Here is a 19,934-nt window from a genome sequence, read left to right as displayed (position 1 = left end):
TTATAGACTCCTAAACCATCCGAACAAATGCTATGAAACTTGGCATACAGATAGTTCAAAGCAGGAGGAAGGTCACTGTTAACATTAGAGCATTCTGCAACAAACCGTTCCAGCGGTATCAGTGGAAATCGAAATGGAATTTTCTGATTGGTTGAAAGTTAGCCATTGTTTTAAATTTTGCTATAAGCGATTCAGTTTTCAAATATCTTGAAGATAACAATAGTGATATTTTCCATCTTATAGCTCTATTCCTTTAGAAAAGTAAATTATATATTCAAATTGCACGTTTTATATAATTATTTATATTTAGTATGCAATTTTAGGTTTGCACAATTCGCGATCGCAACGAACTATAGGGGGCGTTGTTGTATGAGACGCTTACCTGCGATTTCTATATGAACCGTCATTCAGTTACTCTGGAGACGTCGTTAATGTAGCGTGTAGCATTGCAACGTTCCTTCTTTAATGTGGCTTATTAAATTTAAAAAAGAAAAATGCTTGATCTTCTTTCTTGTACAACCGAAAACAAAATGGTATCTCTTTTTATTAGAGAAGGAATATCCAAAACACATCGGAAAAATATTTGTACATTAACAGAAAAAAATATGTATATTCTTATAAGAGTTAAAACCTAATGCCCGAGAAATAGTATTACTAAATTTAATGATATAACATGAAAGGCCCATTTAAACTTTACATTCTATAGTTTTAAGAATCATATTAGTTCAAAAATTAAAATGAACAAAAAGTATACATAAGCCTCATAATTTTATGAAATTTAATTTTGTAAACAACGTTTTTTGACAACAATTTTTATCAAAAAATTTCAAGTTTCAATAAAAATCATTATTTAGAAACTAAGAAACGTAAAATAAAGAATGCTGACGAAACAAAAACAAAAAAAAAAAACAATTCTTTTTTGTCGCCATTTTTAGTGCTACGAATATTCGTCTTTGGGATTTGCCAAAAACAAAACAAGATGCAATTTTATTTTTTCAGGAGGGAAATATTTTACCGAAAAAACGAAAATGTACCAATTCCCACAACATAAAACTTTATCTTGGTAAACGTACGTTTTGGAAATGTTATTTCATTTGGAATCTTATTTATCAGAGTTCATATGGCGATATGATTGTTTTGAATCTATGCTAAACTCTATATCGGCTCATTTTCCACCGAAATCCGATTAACTATTTTGATTTTAAATAAAGTGTTTTATTTTATGAATTGTCGCAAAAATTTTAAGTGTAGATTGGCGGCACTTAAAAACCGCCAAATCTGTAGCGGCGGTGGCGTTAATACGTAAGTACCGAATTTTTATTCCATACTTTTCTGAATCATATTACTTCAAACATTGGAATATACAAGAAGTATACATAAACACATAATGTTATACCATTTAATTTTTCAAAAAAAGTATTTTGAGAACAATTTTTATCAAAAAATTATAAACTAAAAAACGGAAAATAAAGAATTCTTAGGATAAAAAAAAGATTTTAAGAATTCTTTACATTGAAATAAAAACTTTCATATTGTTTCTTTTTTTATTATTCTTATAGTTCTTAATCAGACGTAAAAAACCATTCTGTAGAGAACCATCATCAAATGAAAAAAAAATATTTACAAGCAAATTTTTTATTGTAAAAATCATTGCACTTACCTGATTTATGATTCCCGGAGAATTCCAAAATGATAAGTTCCTTGTTTGAAAACTTTATTCTCAAATAATAGATACATAGTTTATACCTTCATTACTTTTAGATAACATACTACACAGCAAAATTTTATAATTGATATGAATTTGAATATGTAGCTAAAAACAGAATAGCTGAATTCTAGTTGAACTTATTCTTTCAAAATTAAAAAAAACTTACCAAGAAAACGATTTAAATTAATTAAGAATCAGCACAAATGGCACTATTTCAAGTAACTTGGATAATTTTTTATTGTTGTTTTCCGAATTATATGGATACAGAAATATATACTATTCTATAACGAAGAAGAATATGCTATAACTATTACAATTCTGTATGTTCTGAATTCATATTTATTCACTGGAATGACGAAAGCAATGTTGACTTCACTTTAATTCGTAATGAATTGAAGACAGAAGAAATGCATTTTACCTTAATACACACATCTGTAACAGTATCCGAAATCGGAAGTCATCAGTTGCAAGTTTGTTGATAATAGAAATTAAAAATTATTGAGGAATTTTTCTTCAAATGTTTGGCGTGTTCTGTTCCTGAAAGATTTACTAATATTCTGGAGATTTTTTTCAAGTTCTTCGGCCTTTTCCTTAGGGAAATTTTGTTTCTTATTTGCTGCTAAAAAATGGCGTCTGATTCAGTCAATGACTTTGATGGCAGAAAATGTGATTGTATTAAGTTAATGTCCGATATTTACAGGCTCCCGCTAGACGGCGTACTCGAGCGTTGCGATCGCGAATTAAATATAGTTTTTGAAGGTTTCATTGCTGACAGTTGTCATTTGAAAACTATTAGATTGTTTATTATTACAAAGTTTTCGAGATCACATTCATTTTATTTCTTTCATTTAAAAAAAAATTGCTTTAAATTTTATCATTTTTATATTTCTTATTTATTTCATTTTTATTACTCTTTTTATAATTTGAAATATATATGTGATTTTTCGATTTAGCAAATTTGCGACCACTGTCAACTTTTACATTTCTTTTTGTTTGAGAGAGAATATTTGCAAAAATATGCCGCCTAAACAAATCGCTCTTAGTCGATCGACATCTCAAGCATGCAAAAAGAGAACCACCCGTGTTTCAGAAACATTGGAGCAACGGGGAAAAAGACTTGCAACTAAGCGAGAACACAATGCTTTTGCCCGTTCCTTAGAAACGTCTGAGCAACAGGAAAAAAGACTGTTAACGAATCAACTACGCATTACTCAAGCCCGTTCCTTAGAAACATCAGAGCAACAGGAAAGAAGACTGTTAACAAATCAACTACGCACTATTCAAGCCCGTTCGTCGGAAACATCAGAGCAACGGGATGCAAGAATGAAAATCAATCAAGAACGCACTTCGCTATTCAGACGCTGCCAATACTCTGATTTGAATCTCAGTGAATTTCACTATGATCCGACAACCAACTATAGTAACCCAAGCGTCATCATCGGAAAAATGAATCAATTATGTATGTTTTGTAGTGCTCTCAAATTTAAGCTGGAATTTGCTGTTCTGGAGACAAAGTGAGACTATCAGATTTAACGTCTCTAGCTGAGCCATTAATAACGTTCTTATCAGGTCAAACAAACCAATAGAAGCATTTTTTGGTGAATATACGCCGGTACAATTCGTGTTTTCAAATGACTTCATTCGGTGGTACACGTATCGTGAACGAGAATTACATGCCAACATTCAAAGTGCGAGGACAAATTTATCATCGTACTGGATCACTTCTGCCATTGCCTTGTTCAGATCATAAATTTCTACAGATTTATTTCATGGGTAACACAAATGATCAATTCAATCAACGTTGCCAGGTAAACAATGGCACTAAACGAGAAATTGTTACCGCATTACAAAATTTTTTCGATCAACATAAACAGTTAATTAGGCTGTTCTGAACTGTCCTTGACAAAATGCCATCCGGTAATTACAAAGTTGTTATTAGAGCTGACAAAACACCTGTAGGCCACCCACAAAGGTAAATACAATGCACCAACATTGGATGAGGTGGCTATTGTTATAGTTGGCGAAGAATTTACCTCCCGTGATATAGTTCTTTTTCGCAGAAATGGTGACGTTCAAAGAGTCTCAGAAACGCATCGATCCTATGATGCATTGCAATATCCTATTTTATTTTGGCAAGGAGAGGATGGATTTCATTTTAACATAAAATTGAGAAAATCACAAACAGGCGAGGAAACCAATAAGAAAGTAAGTGCCATGAGTTTTTATGCATATAGATTAATGATTCGCCAAAACACTGATAATCATATTTTAAAATGTCGACAATTATTTCATCAATACATTGTCGATATGCATGCAAAATTTGAAACCGAACGCCTACTGTATATTAAATTAAATCAAACCAAATTACGTTCAGAAGAATAAAATTCATTGACGGGATACAATAATTAATGATGGTAACGTTAGTACTAATGATGTGGGGAAAATGATTATACTGCCGGCTATATTTACAGGGAGTCCAAGGCACATGTATGAATACTCACAGGATGCAATGACATAAGTTCGCGGATATGGGCGCCCGGATTTATTTATTGCATTTACATGCAATCCCGCTTGGTTGAAATTAAAGAACTTTTGTTACCAGGACAATCCTCATCGGATTGTCATGATATTACCGCACGTGTGTTCAAACAAAATTTAAAATCATTACTTGATTTCATTGTGAAGCTCCATGTTTTTTATGAGACACGGTGTTGGATGTACTCTATTGAATGGCAAAATAGAGGATTGCCACATGCACACATTCTGATTTGGCTTATTGAAAAAAATCACACCGTGCCAAATTGCATAATCATATCAGCAGAAATACCTGATGTCGCCATTGATCCAGACTTATTGCACATCATCATCCAAAATATGTTTCATGGTCCGTGTGCATCACCATACACGTCTGTATGAAAATGCACTAATGAATCCTAGAGCAGGGATGGCGAACCAATGGCACGCGTGCCATTTATGGCACATGACACAATATTCTGGGCACGCCACCGATCACAAAGTTCAATATGAAACATATTAACAAATAAAATTATAATTCACAAAAAAAAACAATTATTAACAAAAAAATTGACTATTAATGTCAAATAAACAATAACCATAAAAAACAAGCTAACAATAAATAATTAGCAAAAAAAATGTACAGTCCTGCTTAAACTAACATCTTACAACCTAATATAAGTTGTTTGTCATCTAATCTGCAACAACAGGAGTCATGTTACTTTAACACGTTCACGCCGGGGTGACCCACCGGTGGGTCACGCTAGATTGTCTCATCTTGGCGGCGCACCGGAGTAGGAACTGGTAACAATAAATTTCATTTTTTAGTTTTTTCCGGGAATAATAAAAATCCATAACTACCAATTGTTTTTAACGAATGCAATTTTTATATTGAATTGCTTCTTCGCCGTGATAAATTTCCTTAGAGTGAATTGTTATTGTTGAGAATAGATTAACTTCTCCCGAATATTATCTAATATTGAAATAGTTCTTCAACCAGTATTTTCTCTTTTCCCGTACCAGTATTTTCACTTTTCCCGGCGTGAACGTGTTAAGTTGAATGGCGCGTATAACTGAGACATTGCAAAATGTATTCTTTTTTCATAGTGAATAAAGAGTTTTGAGCTGTCATTGTTTTCCCAAGTAATATTGTTTAATATTGTTTTTATTTAGAGTATTTTATTTAGTGTATTTTTAAGAGTTTGTTTAATATTGTTTTCCCAACATCAAGTCAAAATTATTTGACGACACGTCTATGACTTCAATAAACAATTTTTTTGAAAAAATGGCACGTTGGTGCATAAAGGTTCGCCACCCCTGTCCTGGAGAATTAACTGCTGAGACTATCACTGGTTTTTTCACCATTAAATAAAATTCTCATTTCAAATCATGATCACAAATCTTATTTACACACTTAAATACAAAATTAATATTCAAACTGAAAGCGTTGCAATGCACGCAGGGTACAGCTAGTATATAATAACAATAATAATAATAATAATATTCATATTTGCATTTGTGTTCTAACTAAACTTGCATATAGTCCTCGTTTGGAGACTCCAAACAGTTCTTGAAAACCACACCAGGTGGCAGGCCATTCAAGATATTTAAAAGAATATGATCTCTTTGAAAGTCGATGGAAGACTCAAGAAAGAAGCAAAAATCTGATATTTTATTTGTTCATTTTGGAGGGTATATTGCAATACTGGAATTGTTTTTATTATTTTATATCTTCTTATACCTTATAAATGATGTATGAATATTCTGCTTTCCTATATTTAAAATTATGATAATAAAAAGCTCCACAAAAGCATGTCTTTAGTTGGAGACAAAAAAGGCCAATTTTTTTCTGTTGTTGTTGTTTCTAATGCTACTTGCCACACGGGCAAGTCTGTTTTCTGAAACCGAGCAAATTTAAGGCAGAGTGTGCGATTCTTGTTTTTCAGTGGCACCATCTATGGCCAAGAATTCCACTTCTGCCGCATCATACGTCGCACCCGTTTATAGGGTGGACCCATTCATACATCCATTCATCCACAGATAGTAATTTTAACCTGAATCAGAAAACAATCGATCTCCAATCGAGTGAACCCAGAGGTATTGATTTGTTATGGGAACATGGAGGACTTTTGCGACTCGACAGATTTAACGTGCATCAGTCACTTTACTACACGGGGAGTCTTCGGCAGGCAGGGTTCGAACCCTCGAACTCTCGGACATGGGCCCAGCGCCCTATCGACTTGGCTATCCCGGCCTCCAATTTTTTTTACTAAACGGAACAAAATTTTTAAAAAATAACTTTTTAGACCATAATCTTGAAATATAAATAGGTTTGTAACATATCTAAACATTTTTTTAATCAAATGAAAAATTCATGCATGATAGGGCAAAAAGCTTTTTGAGCATTTTCTTATACTTGGTGTCAAATCGCTCAGAATAATTTCTTCCTTTGTTTNAGTCTTCGGCCGGCGGGGTTCGAACCCTCGAACTCTCGGACATGGGCCCAGCGCCCTATCGGCATAGCTATCCCGTCCTCCAATTTTTTTTACTAAACGGAACAAAATTTTTAAAAAATAACTTTTTGGACCATAATCTTGAAATATAAATAGGTTTGTAACATATCTAAATATTTTTATAAATCAAATGAAAAATCCATGCATGATAGGGCAAAAAGCTTTTTGAGTATTTTCTTATACTTGGTGTCAAATCGCTCAGAATAATTTCTTCCTTTTTTTAATAAAAAATCGAAAATTGTGTTAGAAAAAACCTTTTAAACCGCTAATATTCATATTAACATTAAATAGTTTTAAAAGTTATTTTATCACATTAGAAATTCCAGACATATGTAAAATTGTATACAATTGAATGACTTAAACTTATGATAAGCCACATTTTTATCTTGTGCAGTAGAGCGATTTCGGTGAAAACCATCTCGAATGTCATGCAAACAATACGATGTTTTTTGTGTCTAGCATTGTTATTCCGTTCAAATTCCAGAAATTTGTGAAGTATCTAGTATGAAACAGTGCTAATGAACACTGTGCTGTAAAAATTTTATAATTGCAGAAAAATGAAGTATATAAAAAAATTACCTCAAATTCTTCAATTAAAATGTATTAAGATTAAAATTAAAAAATACCTTTATAATATGATTCATTTAAAATTTAAATATAGATTAATTAAAAAAGAAGATTTCCTTTTAGACACGAGATCCTTTCAAAATTAAAACTATGAATTTTTTAATGTTTACAAAAACATACGTATCATCAAAACTAATTTTTAATGGTACTTGAAGAAAATTGCTTTTTAAATAATGCAGAAAAAAATCATTTTATTTCTAAATATTTGTTAACAAAGATTTGAACATAGCAAACATTTAACGCTTCTTTATTTTAAAAAAAAAATCGGAAACAAACTTGTTTCGCTACTAAAATAAAGTACTAAAAGAAATACTCATTACAAGGTAGTTGCTTCCATTAAGCTTAAGGTAACGTTATAATTAATTTCTTTCTCACAAACAAACTAAAAGTACTTTCTCAAAAAAATGATAACGTATCGTCTTTGTAAATATGAAAAAAATTAAGTAATTGTTTTTTTAATTATATCTTGTTTAAAACTTTGAACTAATCTTCTTTCCTATTATTTTTTTTTTCATGCTTGATTCATAAATTTTGTCTTAGATTTAAAACTTTTTTAAACTAATGGAAAAAATTTCTTTTGGTTAGACTTTTTTCTTTTCAAAGTTCGCCTTACTTATTTTGTAATTCTTATAAATAAGTAATGCACTTCTCAAATTATGCATTTAGGAAAATAAAAAAAGAAGAAAAAGCAAATTAAAATAACACAAAAAATTTTTTGAAAAAAGCATGTATATTAGTATAAAAGTATATATATCCTTATATAATGTAAGAGAGTGAAATGATAATTTTATGATAATTTTATGTTTATTAAATACTTGTGTTCCGTCTTCTATATTTATGTTTCTGTTTCATATCACAGTTTTAACCTTAATATAGTATAATTTAAAATCGATAAATTCAAAACAGATTTAATAAATAATCATTTTCCTTATTCAACCCTTCAGTTTCATTTTAAGAAAATTTTAAACCACTTAGAGCACTAATTTATTTTTTTTCTGAATTTAAGATTAGCTCCGATTTAACTTCAAGGTAGGAACTTATTATAATAAACTATTTCTAAAGCTACTAGACAGAATAGTTTGGATGTATAACCTTTTATACTGGATCAATTAATTTATAAAGTAAGCTGCTGAATTGTAGCCTTTGTATCATTATTTTAAATTTCAATTGTCCAGTGTAATAAGCAGTTTCTTTTAACAAATATGAATGGGACTCTGACCTATAAACGGACACTCCTAATGAATGTTGGTAATGCGTGTAGACTTTATTGTTATGAAAAATGTATGAATAAAGGATTAAGTCTATAAAAAGCTTTCTATCCATGTACGTAGGCTCGGACTTGTAAGCAATCATTCTATGAAAGAACTAGTAAAAAGTTTTATTCTTAGTTTACGTTTGTATGTGAAGCACTACAAATATTACCTATTAATGTTTTTTATCCTTTTCTTTCAATAATATTAAAATTTAAATGCCTTTTTTATTATTTTTAATAACTTCTTAACCTATTATGTATTTTGTTGATTAAATTTCCAATTATTATTATCATTAAAGTGTTTTTTTCATAGATGGCAGCACTGAATTGTAATTTACTTCATATATTTTTAACCAATTATTTTTCATGATAAAGCTAAAAGCTCATTGCTTTCTTAATATTACTATTCTCAACAATTTTTGTTAAATGTTTGATTAATATATCCAATTTTTACACATGTTTATTTTATTTTACTTCATATTGGCAAGTTTATTTTCTGCTTTTCTTCTTTCATTAATATTACATTAATATTACATTAATATTACATTACATTAATATTACATATTATCTCAATTAATATTACATTTTTTTTAATTTATGTATATTGTATAATTATGTATATATTTATAAACTAATATTGTATAATTATGTATAATAAAATATTAGATAAGCATTAATCAAAAAAATGGTAGTTACCCTTTGGCAATTATTACCCTATGAATTATTTAAATTATTTAAATTTGTGGGTGGGGAGACTTTTAATCAAAAATAAATTTATTAAAGAACTGATTCATTATTTTTACTTACTGTTGTGAAATAATAAAATTTACCCAATCTTGATAGCACAATTTTAATTCAAATACTTTTATCTTCTTGTACTTTTCGTAAGGAACTTCAAGACTTTTACGTTGCGATTGCAACACAACAAATTGTTAGTGCTATAACTGTCAAGCCGACTGGAAAAAAAACTGGACGCAATGACCTGTGCTCTGAAGTTGTTTCAAAACATAAAAGATAAATAGTTTCTGTCTTATTTTCGTTGCAACTCTTAAAAAGCCACCAATTGCTGTTGATGTATCGATCAAGTAGGGCTTGTTAAAAGTTTTCTAAACTATTTCTCCAAAATAAAAGAAGATGTAAACAAAAAAAATTTAAAAAACACTGTTTTAGTTCTCCAAACTAGACGCGAAATTGAAATTTTGGCTAATTGTAAAATCTTGTTGTGGAAAAAAATTTCTGAATTTTAAATCTTAATATGAACAGATTAAATACTTAAAAAGTTATTAAACTTTCTGTAGGACATTTATAGTTCAACAAAATTTTCCACGGCATAAAGATACTTGGAGACGAACGTCTATTTTCTTGGAGGCTCTACGCTGATTGTTTGGTCGGCTGACAGGATCAAACTCACTACTCCTAGCTTTCCACCCAGTGTGAACGTCGCCTTAACCAACTGATAAGCAGAATGTATTTACTTACATACTTAAATGATGATTTATTCTTTCTGATGTTTCTCTGAAGTTGATATGTGTTGTCTTAATATTTTCTTTTATTAACTTAATTACTCGTCAATTTTGCTTGCTTGGCATGTTCCACTATTCCATACACCTTGGTCCCGCAGTGGATTGATCATTAAGGCACGGTTCCCAGCAGATCACCGAAGTCAAGTATCACTGGCTACGGTCAGTGAGCGGATGGATGACCACTTGGATTAGTCTGCATGGGGACCGAGGGTGTGCAGTATTGGTCCTCGTTAAATTGTTCTACCGTAAAGTGCTCGACTTCACGTGCAAGTTGTCGGGCAACCGAAGCGGGGGTGCCATCCCCTCTTCAGAGGATCAAAATTGTGATGGCATGTCTTCGGATCATCCTCAGGGATGTTTCCCAGACAGTTACCAATAGCCCATTGTGCAGCTCTAGTACAACGTAAATGAGCTACAGCAACATCCATACACCTTGCTAGAGCATCACAGGTGGCCGAGAGGTCAACGTGCCTGGTTGCAAGTCCAATGGTTGCTGGTTCAAATCCCTTGCAGGGCATGATCTTTTTCTCTGAGCTGTTCTCTGTTGTGTGATGTGTGAATGTGGCCCACCCTAGGAACAGGTTTTGAGACAATGTAGCATGGGTAATGCTGCTCTGTATATTTCTCCTCTGTATGTTCGCCTCTATGATTTAGGTTCACAAGAGCCCACTATTAAAGAGCAGCACTTCCAGCATCTTTCGATACAAAGAACGAGGGCTCAGTGCCTGCCTTTAAAAAAAAGTATATCGCATCGCTTTTCAGTTTTATTAAACTTGGGGTTTTCTTCTTAATGCCATTTTGTGCTTAACCATAATTATCAAGGAGGGCACTGCCTTAAGATAGCTTATGATTAGTCATAAAGACAATAGCATATGAGCAATGATAATAGCAATTAGTTATAATAGCGCATGAGCAAGTCATAAATTATTTCAACAAGATCACATCAATCATAAAAAAAGTTGCCTACTATACGTTAAGAAAATGTAATTTCATGTGACGATCGGATATTTAAAGAAAAACCCTAATCTTTAAGTATTAGAAATTAGATACTTTTCTGAAAACATTGAAAGAAATGCTTCAGGAGTATATAAAAACAAGGAAATTGTCTGTTTAGCAATCGATAGAAAAACGCATTAAATATCATATTAAATTTTTAAAAAAGAAAAGGAAAGGAACAAGAAAACGATACAATTGTCTTTTTGAGCTGCATTTCACAAAATTGAGGAAAGTTTTGTAAAAAAAATAGCTCCAAAAGAAATAATAGTTGAATTTGAAAACCCCACGAACTCAAAACTACAACAGCATATGTTCATTTTTGAGCATAATGAAGAGTCTCAAAAGGAATGTGGAGGGAGGAATGAGTTGGAAAGATGCTCATTGATTGCCGGCAGTATTCGAACCAAGGACCTGCAGGATCGCATCGGATCGTAGGATGCACTAGCCACCGTAATCTTACAAACCAAAATTTCCAATTTCAATTATACAAAGGACTTCAATTTGGAAAATATTGTCCCGATAGCTGAGTCATGAGATCGGTGATTTTAATTTCACTTATTGCTTATTTCGTTATATCTTAACGTTTATATAAATTGAATGTAAATGGTAATACTGCGGCAACCACTATATGAAGCTTCCTAACTCTTCATGGGCTGTACAAAGCGTGGCAATAGCAGGTTCAAATCCTGCTGTTACCCTGGCTGTCTCTCCGTGCTGTCCTTTGTATTGCGCTATATGTCCTCCTTTTTGACAAAGGTTAATAAGCCTAAATTGAGCAAACAAACCCAAAAATGTATGCAATTCCAATAAATAAATAAATAAACTTGGGCTGTACAACTACGGTGGAGTAGTGTATCCTATTATGATTCCAGAAGTCCTTAGTTTGAATTCTGCCGGACGCCAACGGTCCCGCAGTGGACTGATCATTAAGACACGGTTACCAGCAGATCACCGAAGTCAAGCATCAAAGGCTGTGGTCAGTGTGTGGGTGGGTGATCACTTGGTCTGCGTAAGGACCGAAGGTGTGCGGTATTGGTCCTCGTTAAACTATTCTACCATGAAGTGCTCGACTTCGCGTGCAGCTCATCGGGCTAACGAAGCTGGGGTGCCATCCCCTCTGCAGAGGATCAAAATTGTGATAGCATATCATCGGATTATCCACAGGGATGTTTCAGACCGTCGCCAATAGCCCATTGTGCAGCTCTAGTGCGACGTAAATGAACTACTACAACAACAACAGCCGGACGCCAACGAGCATCTCTTTCACACATTTCTCTCTTCACATAACTTTTGAGGCAATACATTTTGTTCAAAACTGACTGCTCGCTGTTTCAATTTTGAATGTATAGGGTTTTCAAATTCGACTATGTTTGTTTTAATATTGAGCTATCTTGGCACATTTTTGCTAAATTTTTGCAAAACCCTTTTTTTTACAGTGTAGAAATATGCCTTTGACGGTTCATTAGTGCAATAAATATTTTTAAGTACTTTTATTTGTAGAAATTAAATTTTAAAAATAAAACTCTAATTGAAGCAAGCTATTTTAAATTTTCCTTATTTTTAGTTGAAAATAGTTCTTTTCAGATCGTATTATGTAAAAATATTGTTCAAAAAAATTTACTTCAGATAGATCTATCTTGAATTGCAAAGACTTAATAAAATTCAATGCTGCAGTTCTACGTGCTTAATATATGTAAACTTTTAAAATATATTCTACTCAGCATTCAATGCTCAGAGAACATGACAATTTTTGAAATTATAATAACCCATATTTTCCGTGAAATTTAAAATATGCATCTGAACTGCTTGAATGTAATCCCCCAAACACATATAATTCTTAACAAATATTTTATTCTGAATTTTTCTGGCGTGTTGCGTATTGTTAAAGTTGTGTACGAATGCGATATTAACTCTAGCGCAATGCATATTCTTTGTCAATATTTTAGAACTTGAAATGAATATTATGCAAACATATTCAAGAAATTTTCGAGTAAGTAAATTTTGTCAATGTATTGCAGTATACATCTGAATTATTTAGTTGTATAATACAAAATATAAGAAAATTAAACTACTAGCACTGAAAACATTCATTTTGAAATCTGAAATTCCTTTTCTCAAAACAAGATAAAAGATGGCTTCATTTCATTAATACGTATTGTAATAACGTAGCAAGGATCGTAGGGTCCTTAAGAAAAATTTTGAAATATGTAGCAAAACTAAGAAACTACAATACATTTTAGAGCTTAAGTCAGAATAGAATTTCTATTAATGATTTTTGTTTGTTTTCGTTTCGTTTCATAATTTTAAGCCGAAAGTTAAAAAGAGAAATCAGCACCACTTTTATTACAATGTTGAAATCACTTTTTTAAATTTTTGAGGACTTTACGAACCCTGCATATTACATTCCGATTCTATGGACCTAACATATTATCTGATAGAACTCTATAACCTACTCGATAGAACCCTACATATTATCTGATAGAACCCGATAACCTACTCGATAGAACCCTACATATTATCTGATAGAACCTTATAACCTACTCGATAGAACCCTACATATTATCCTACTCTACACACTCAGAATTTGATAATTATCAGTGTGTTAGCTGTAGAGAAAATACAATATCGCAACTAAAAATGATGATTGAATGATATGTGGATCCATAAAACATGTACAAACTTAGAAATTTCTTTGCCAAAAAGGTAATTTTTTTAAGTGATTAAATAATTTCATACAGTAGATTTTGTTTATTAGATTCTTTTTACTTATTTTCCAAGACAAAATTCCTTACATACAGCTAATATTTTTTTATGGCTAACAGTACGAAATGTGTTATTTTGCACATTTTAACCTAGCTTTTCCTAAACTCTATTAAATAGCCATACCACCTCGACATAAGGGAGAAATAACCACGTGATAGTTTAATTTCAAACGATTTCTTTCATTTTTTGTTCAAAAAATTCCATTAGTGTTTGCTCAAAACATGTTGAGTACATTTAATATGTATAAACATTTCTTGTATCATTATTCTTAGAGCTTTTATTTCCATTTGATAAAACTATGGCTCTCTATCCAAAACTAACCCTAAAAGTTTTTGCGTTAAGAGAAAAAGAATTGGATGTACTGAAAATTTTCTGAAATACCGGCTGCAGCTTTGACTTTATTTTCTTATTTTATTTATTTTCGTTCTATTACTTTTGATTATTAATTAACTTTATATTTAAATCCACTTAATTGATTTTTACTTTTATTGAAAAAACCTAATTTGTTCCAGTAACTTTATCTTTAACAAATACTCCTTATTTGTCCAGTTATATCGTATCCATTACCAGTAACTGTACATCTGGGTCTCATTATTTTGAAGATAACTTTTTACTTGAAAGATTTCTCAAGTTTAAGATGCTGTTAGTTTTTATGAGAACAAGCTCAGAATGAAAATAAACTCTTCTTTGATACTTTCGTGCTTGTAAAAAAAAAGCTGAATTTAGAGCATTGCCATCATTTTTATAAAATAAATTTATAACCTGAAGCAAGCAAAATGGCGTTAAATTTAATCTCGGTCTACCTTTTTTATCCTTCTACTCAAATTTTTTTCTTGGTGGAACATTTTGAAGTATAATTTTTTAGAATTACTCTCTTTTAAGAGATGCTGAAGCTATAAATTAATAACTTTTTTTTACCGGAATATAGAATGCACTTTGTGTTTGCTTTAAAAATTATTTCTCTGCCGTACCAGAAAAGAAATTTATTTGAAAAACGATAGCAAAAAAGAAGGTTAATAAAAAATATCTCCATGACGTAAAGAATTTTAGTAAAATATTTTTCAGAATAATTTTTAGTCATTTCTTCAATTATTATTTCTGCGTCTATTTCAGAAAATCAAAGACAAGTATGAACCAAATTTTATCGTAAAAAATGTATCGCGAAATTTACAACTTTTCTTTTGCAATTTTTATTAAAAACTAAAATTTTTTGAAAAGTCATCTTTTCCATCATCCAAAGCCAGAAACGCTTTCGAAACAATCATTTTTCCACAGAATCTACTCAGAACGAAGTTTTGTATTTTCTGATATTTCATCATACATTTGTTTTCAAGTCAAATTGTTTTTCTTCGTAAGACCAAAATATTCGCATAAAAGCTCATTTTCCAAAAAAAAACAGAAGTAACAAATTAAAGCTTTTAAGGATATTGCACATTTAAAATTAATTAAATAATTCAAATTTGTGAACCTTTGTGTTATAATTTATATTTTAGTTTGATTCCGTTGTAGAAACTATTGAACTTTCCAAAAATGACAGACTATTTCCAAAAATCATCAAAAGAAAAGAGGAAAAATATACTGTTTGCTTAAGAAACTAAAGATATCAAAATATTAATTACAGAATGCTTCAACAGATGATCTAAAAAGTATAAAATATTCTTTTCTGCATTCATCTTTGACCATTCCAGCTGAAGTATTTGCATGAGTGATTGCTATTTTTGTCCTAGGCCAGGGATGGCGAACCAATGAAATGCATGCCATTTATGGCACCCGACACAATATTTTGGGCACGCCACCGATCACATTTGTTATTACACTATGAATTGTTATTACTCAAATGCTATTACACTATGAAGCATATGTAACAATTAAATTAAAATTCACGAAGAACACGCAAAATAATAAACAATTATTAATGAAAAAATTAACAATTAATGATAAAAAAGCAATTAATTACCATAAAAAAACAAGCTAACAATAAATAACTAACAAGAAAAATAAATAGTCCTGCTTAAATTAACATCTTACAACCTAATATAAGCTATTTGTCATCTAATCTGCAACAACAGAAGTCACACTGATGTTACTTTAAGTTGAATTGCGCGTATAACTGAGACATTGCAAAGTATTTTTTTTTTTTCAATGTAATGAAAGAGTTTTGAGTTGATAATATTTAGTAGTATTATTTTCCCAATAATCATGAAGGCAAAATTATTTGACGCCACGTCTATGACCTCATTAAACAATTTTTTGGAAAAAATGGCACGTTGGTGTACAAAGGTTCGCCACACCTGTCCTAGGCCATAGCCACTCTCTTGCTGTTCATTGCTGTACATTGCAACTAATGATGGCTATTTTAAAAGTTTTTCTCACTTAGCAGCGCCATCTGATGAAAGAATATGTATCCAATTTTAAAATTTGTTCAAAAAAATTTATATTTTCTTATTAACTCTCAGCAAATCGAATATTTCTATTTGTTTCTGCTTTTGTTAGCAATGGATTTCTCAAGCTTATAATTTTTGAGGTTTATGGTATGAACTATCATCCATGCTACATCGCTTAAGGTTTGCAAACTCGAATAATAATAAAATTTATCATACACTAAAGAAACAGCATAACAGCAACTAATTATTTTTACATAGTTAAAATAAACAATTAACAATTTTTCACTCTTGCAGAAAAAATAATAAAATGATAAAAATTGAAGATTGCAATTTTACGCTTTATATCACAGTCAACCTTGAACATCATAAATATCAATTTCTTTACCCAGTTAAAGTGGAATGAAAGTTTTATAAAAAAGCAAAAACATTTGTAATTACTTTGCCTTTCCTGTCAGTCTTTGTTCCGATACACCATAAGTGCTACTTTCATTACACTATTAGAATTTCCATCCTAAAATAACCATAAAAGAACCTACAGCAACCTGTCCATCCAATTAACCTTAAAGTTTACGGACAAGAACATTATTTTAGCCTTACAGTTTTTTAACCATTTACACCTAGTATGGTTTCAAAACCGTAAGAAAGATATCTGAACATTGGAACTAGGCCTTTTTCTAGATAATGAGTTATGTTGTGGTTGAGTTGTGCTGTATCAAATGAACCATTGTATGTGGTTTAATTTATTTGGTTGTTTCTCATCTATCGCAAGAGATAGGAAATAAAAAATTTTGCGTTAAGCAGCCTTATGGTGCTGCCATCTATGCCAGAGCCGACCTGCCTGTGTAGGGGGCAGGGAACTGTCCTTGCATCAGAAAGGTCCTGGGTTCGAATCTTGGTCAAGACACGGATGTTTCTTTCTCTCTCTCTGTGTTCTATGTCCTTACTCCTTCGTGTGTGAATGTGACCCGTCCTATAAGCGGGTTGTGGGAATGGCGTAGCAGAAGTCGAATTTCTGGCAATAGATGGCGCCACTGAAAAACAGGAACAATCACACCCCCACTGCCTAAACTGGCATGCGACAAAAAAAAATCTATGCGAGAAGGAGAGTATCGGATTTTAATAGTCCTGGGGTTCAAATTGGAAGTGTAGGACACTGGAAACTCTCCATGCGGAAGAAATATAGTGGTACTAAAGCTGGGACTCGAACCCCCGTTCTGTCGGTCATGAGATTGACTTATTTGCCCTCTGGCAATAATATGTACTACAAGGAACTAATTGACTTCATTAGGTTGGCCTAGTTGGTGCAATTGAATTCTTGTTGTTTTGTCGTATTAGGTGAAAACAGTTAATAAACTATTTTTTCTCAGAGTTAACAGTTTCAATGTTTTCTCATTTAAGTTTTTTTTTAATATATTAAAATAACAATTAAATAAATTTTTATTTAAGCACTTTTTCTGGAAGAACAGTGAATTACAAACTAGCATTTACATTGCGCGATTAACGTGTGGGGAGAGTAGTTATCGACCATGTCAACCGTCATCTATGAAAAGGTACCCCGACATAGAGTCGAGTTAAGATGTCTTATATACTAGTGAATTGTAGTTGTAATTTTGTAGTGGTAGATGCGCTACAGTACTCCCTCACCAGAATTTTAGCTGTGATAGAATTCGATGAATGGATACCACTAGTTGAGTCGTTGCCGTTTCGTGTGAAGCTGGGAGAGCTGTATTAAGGTCACCGTGCTTTTTGAGTGCTGAATGTGAGAGGTGTATTAACTTCACGGTCGTAGTCCTTCCTGTGTTGCCTTTAGCAGTCGAGTATATGCAGGCCGACATTGCGTTGAATCGAGACTGAGTAGCAACAGTGAGAGGAGGTGGATAATGTCGCAGTCACAAGTAGCAAGTCAACTGTTCAATGTAGACCATCCATTGAAGTAGGCGTTTCCAGATTGAAGTGGGCTGTCAGGATAGGCGTGTTCATTTAGAAGTGGGAGTTTCTGCCAAGGTAGGCATGTTCACATCACGTCCGAAGTTCACCAATTGAGGGGGAGGACCCCTCTCATATTAAGTTGAAGACAACTATGACAAAAATCAACTAAACATTTATTAACAACTGAAACATAGCAAGCTAAAACAGAAACATAAAATTAAGTAAGACTGTGTGGGATAGAGACTGAGTAAAGTTCGAAGCTTCTTAAATACTGGGGAAGTTCCAATGTTGCCGATCGTGTGTTTGTCGTCCCGTTGATTCTTTTGGCGCCTACGCACCATGCCTGGCGCCAGGCATGGTGCGTAGGCGCCAAAAACGAAATAAAATAAATAATAATTTTAGCTATAAAATAAGAAATAAAACATCCATTTTAGAAAGTTTGATTAAATATATAACTATGCAGCAAAAATAAAAGTAAAATACAACCTTTTATTATTTTTGCATCATTAAACTTTCAGTCATTCCGTGNTAATTTTAGCTATAAAATAAGAAATAAAACATCCACTTTAGAAAGTTTGATTAAATATATAACGTTTGATTAAATATATAACTATGCAGCAAAAATAAAAGTAAAATACAACCTTTTATTATTTTTGCATCATTAAACTTTCAGTCATTCCGTGCTTTCTATAAAAACTTAATGCAAATGAGAATGCTTTAAACTTTCAATTACTTTATAAATATTTAAAATATTATTTATTCCAGAACAAAAAAAAATTGAAACTACATAAATAATGATTAGATAAGTGGAGAATATTCAAAAGAGAAATCTTGCTTTTATTTCGAGGAGTATAATTATGCAAATGCGCTGCTCAAATATTCATTCAAATTTAAAGTTATAGTTATAAGAAAATTTCAGGGGAAGAAAAAAAAGAAACTATTTGTTTTGAATTATTATTATTCCTCCGAGCAATTTCCATTCATAATTCTCTTAAGTGTTTTGTAAAGTAATTCACGCGTGAAAAAAACTTATCGATCATGACATTAAATAAACTTTAGCATTTTTGTAAATAAATATAATTTAATTAAATTTGTACATTAAATAAATTATTTATCAAAATCCCAAATTAGCGTAGGAATTTTTCTATTTTTGCTAGGGTTTTTTTTAAATCAGAAACAAAGTCATTCTTTTTTCTATTTTTTCTCGTAATCTATAATTAATATAATTATTTGAATTAAAATAGGGATTTTACAACGAAAATTTATTATTCAAAGAGCGTTGCTTTCTAATGATTTTCACTCATAACTTTTGATCTAATAATCGGATTCGCATTCGAGGAATTAATCTTAATGGTTCAAGAGAGTGGCCTCAAGTATACTAATTAATTGGCGCAAACGATATTTTAAGATAAGAAATTATGCACAGAAACGTACTTTCTCTGAATAAAAATACCATTTTTTTCGACGGATTCCGATTTCTGAAATCAAAAATATAGGGGTTAGCTGCAATCTGGAAACGCTAATCCCATTAGTTGGGTCAGAAAAGTGGTAGTTCAGTGTTTAGACCCCCTTAACGTTAATTTTACTTATGCGTATTTCGCTATATCTCCAGAAGCGAATTGAAAACTTTTTGCGCTCGATTATAAAATATGTTTAGTCGAAAGAATTTGAGTTGTAAGGCATATAATTTTTTCATATCATTTTTAGGAATGCAATTTTACATGG

At 31.6% G+C, this 19,934-nt stretch overlaps 1 protein-coding gene across 1 annotated transcript; it reads left to right on the top strand.

Moving 5' to 3' along the window:
- The first annotated feature begins 2,725 nt into the window (after positions 1-2,725).
- On the top strand, positions 2,726-3,226 carry LOC139426145 (zinc finger protein 821-like). The gene has a single exon (XM_071183912.1). The coding sequence runs from the start codon at positions 2,726-2,728 to the stop codon at positions 3,224-3,226; it is 501 nt and encodes a 166-aa protein (XP_071040013.1).
- The last annotated feature ends 16,708 nt before the right edge of the window (positions 3,227-19,934 follow it).

This window comes from Parasteatoda tepidariorum, chromosome 8 (genome assembly GCF_043381705.1).
Source record: "Parasteatoda tepidariorum isolate YZ-2023 chromosome 8, CAS_Ptep_4.0, whole genome shotgun sequence".
NCBI classification, from domain to species: domain Eukaryota; kingdom Metazoa; phylum Arthropoda; class Arachnida; order Araneae; family Theridiidae; genus Parasteatoda; species Parasteatoda tepidariorum.
The sequence above is the reverse complement of the archived record's forward strand: the minus strand, read 5'-3'. Positions and strand labels throughout refer to the sequence as shown.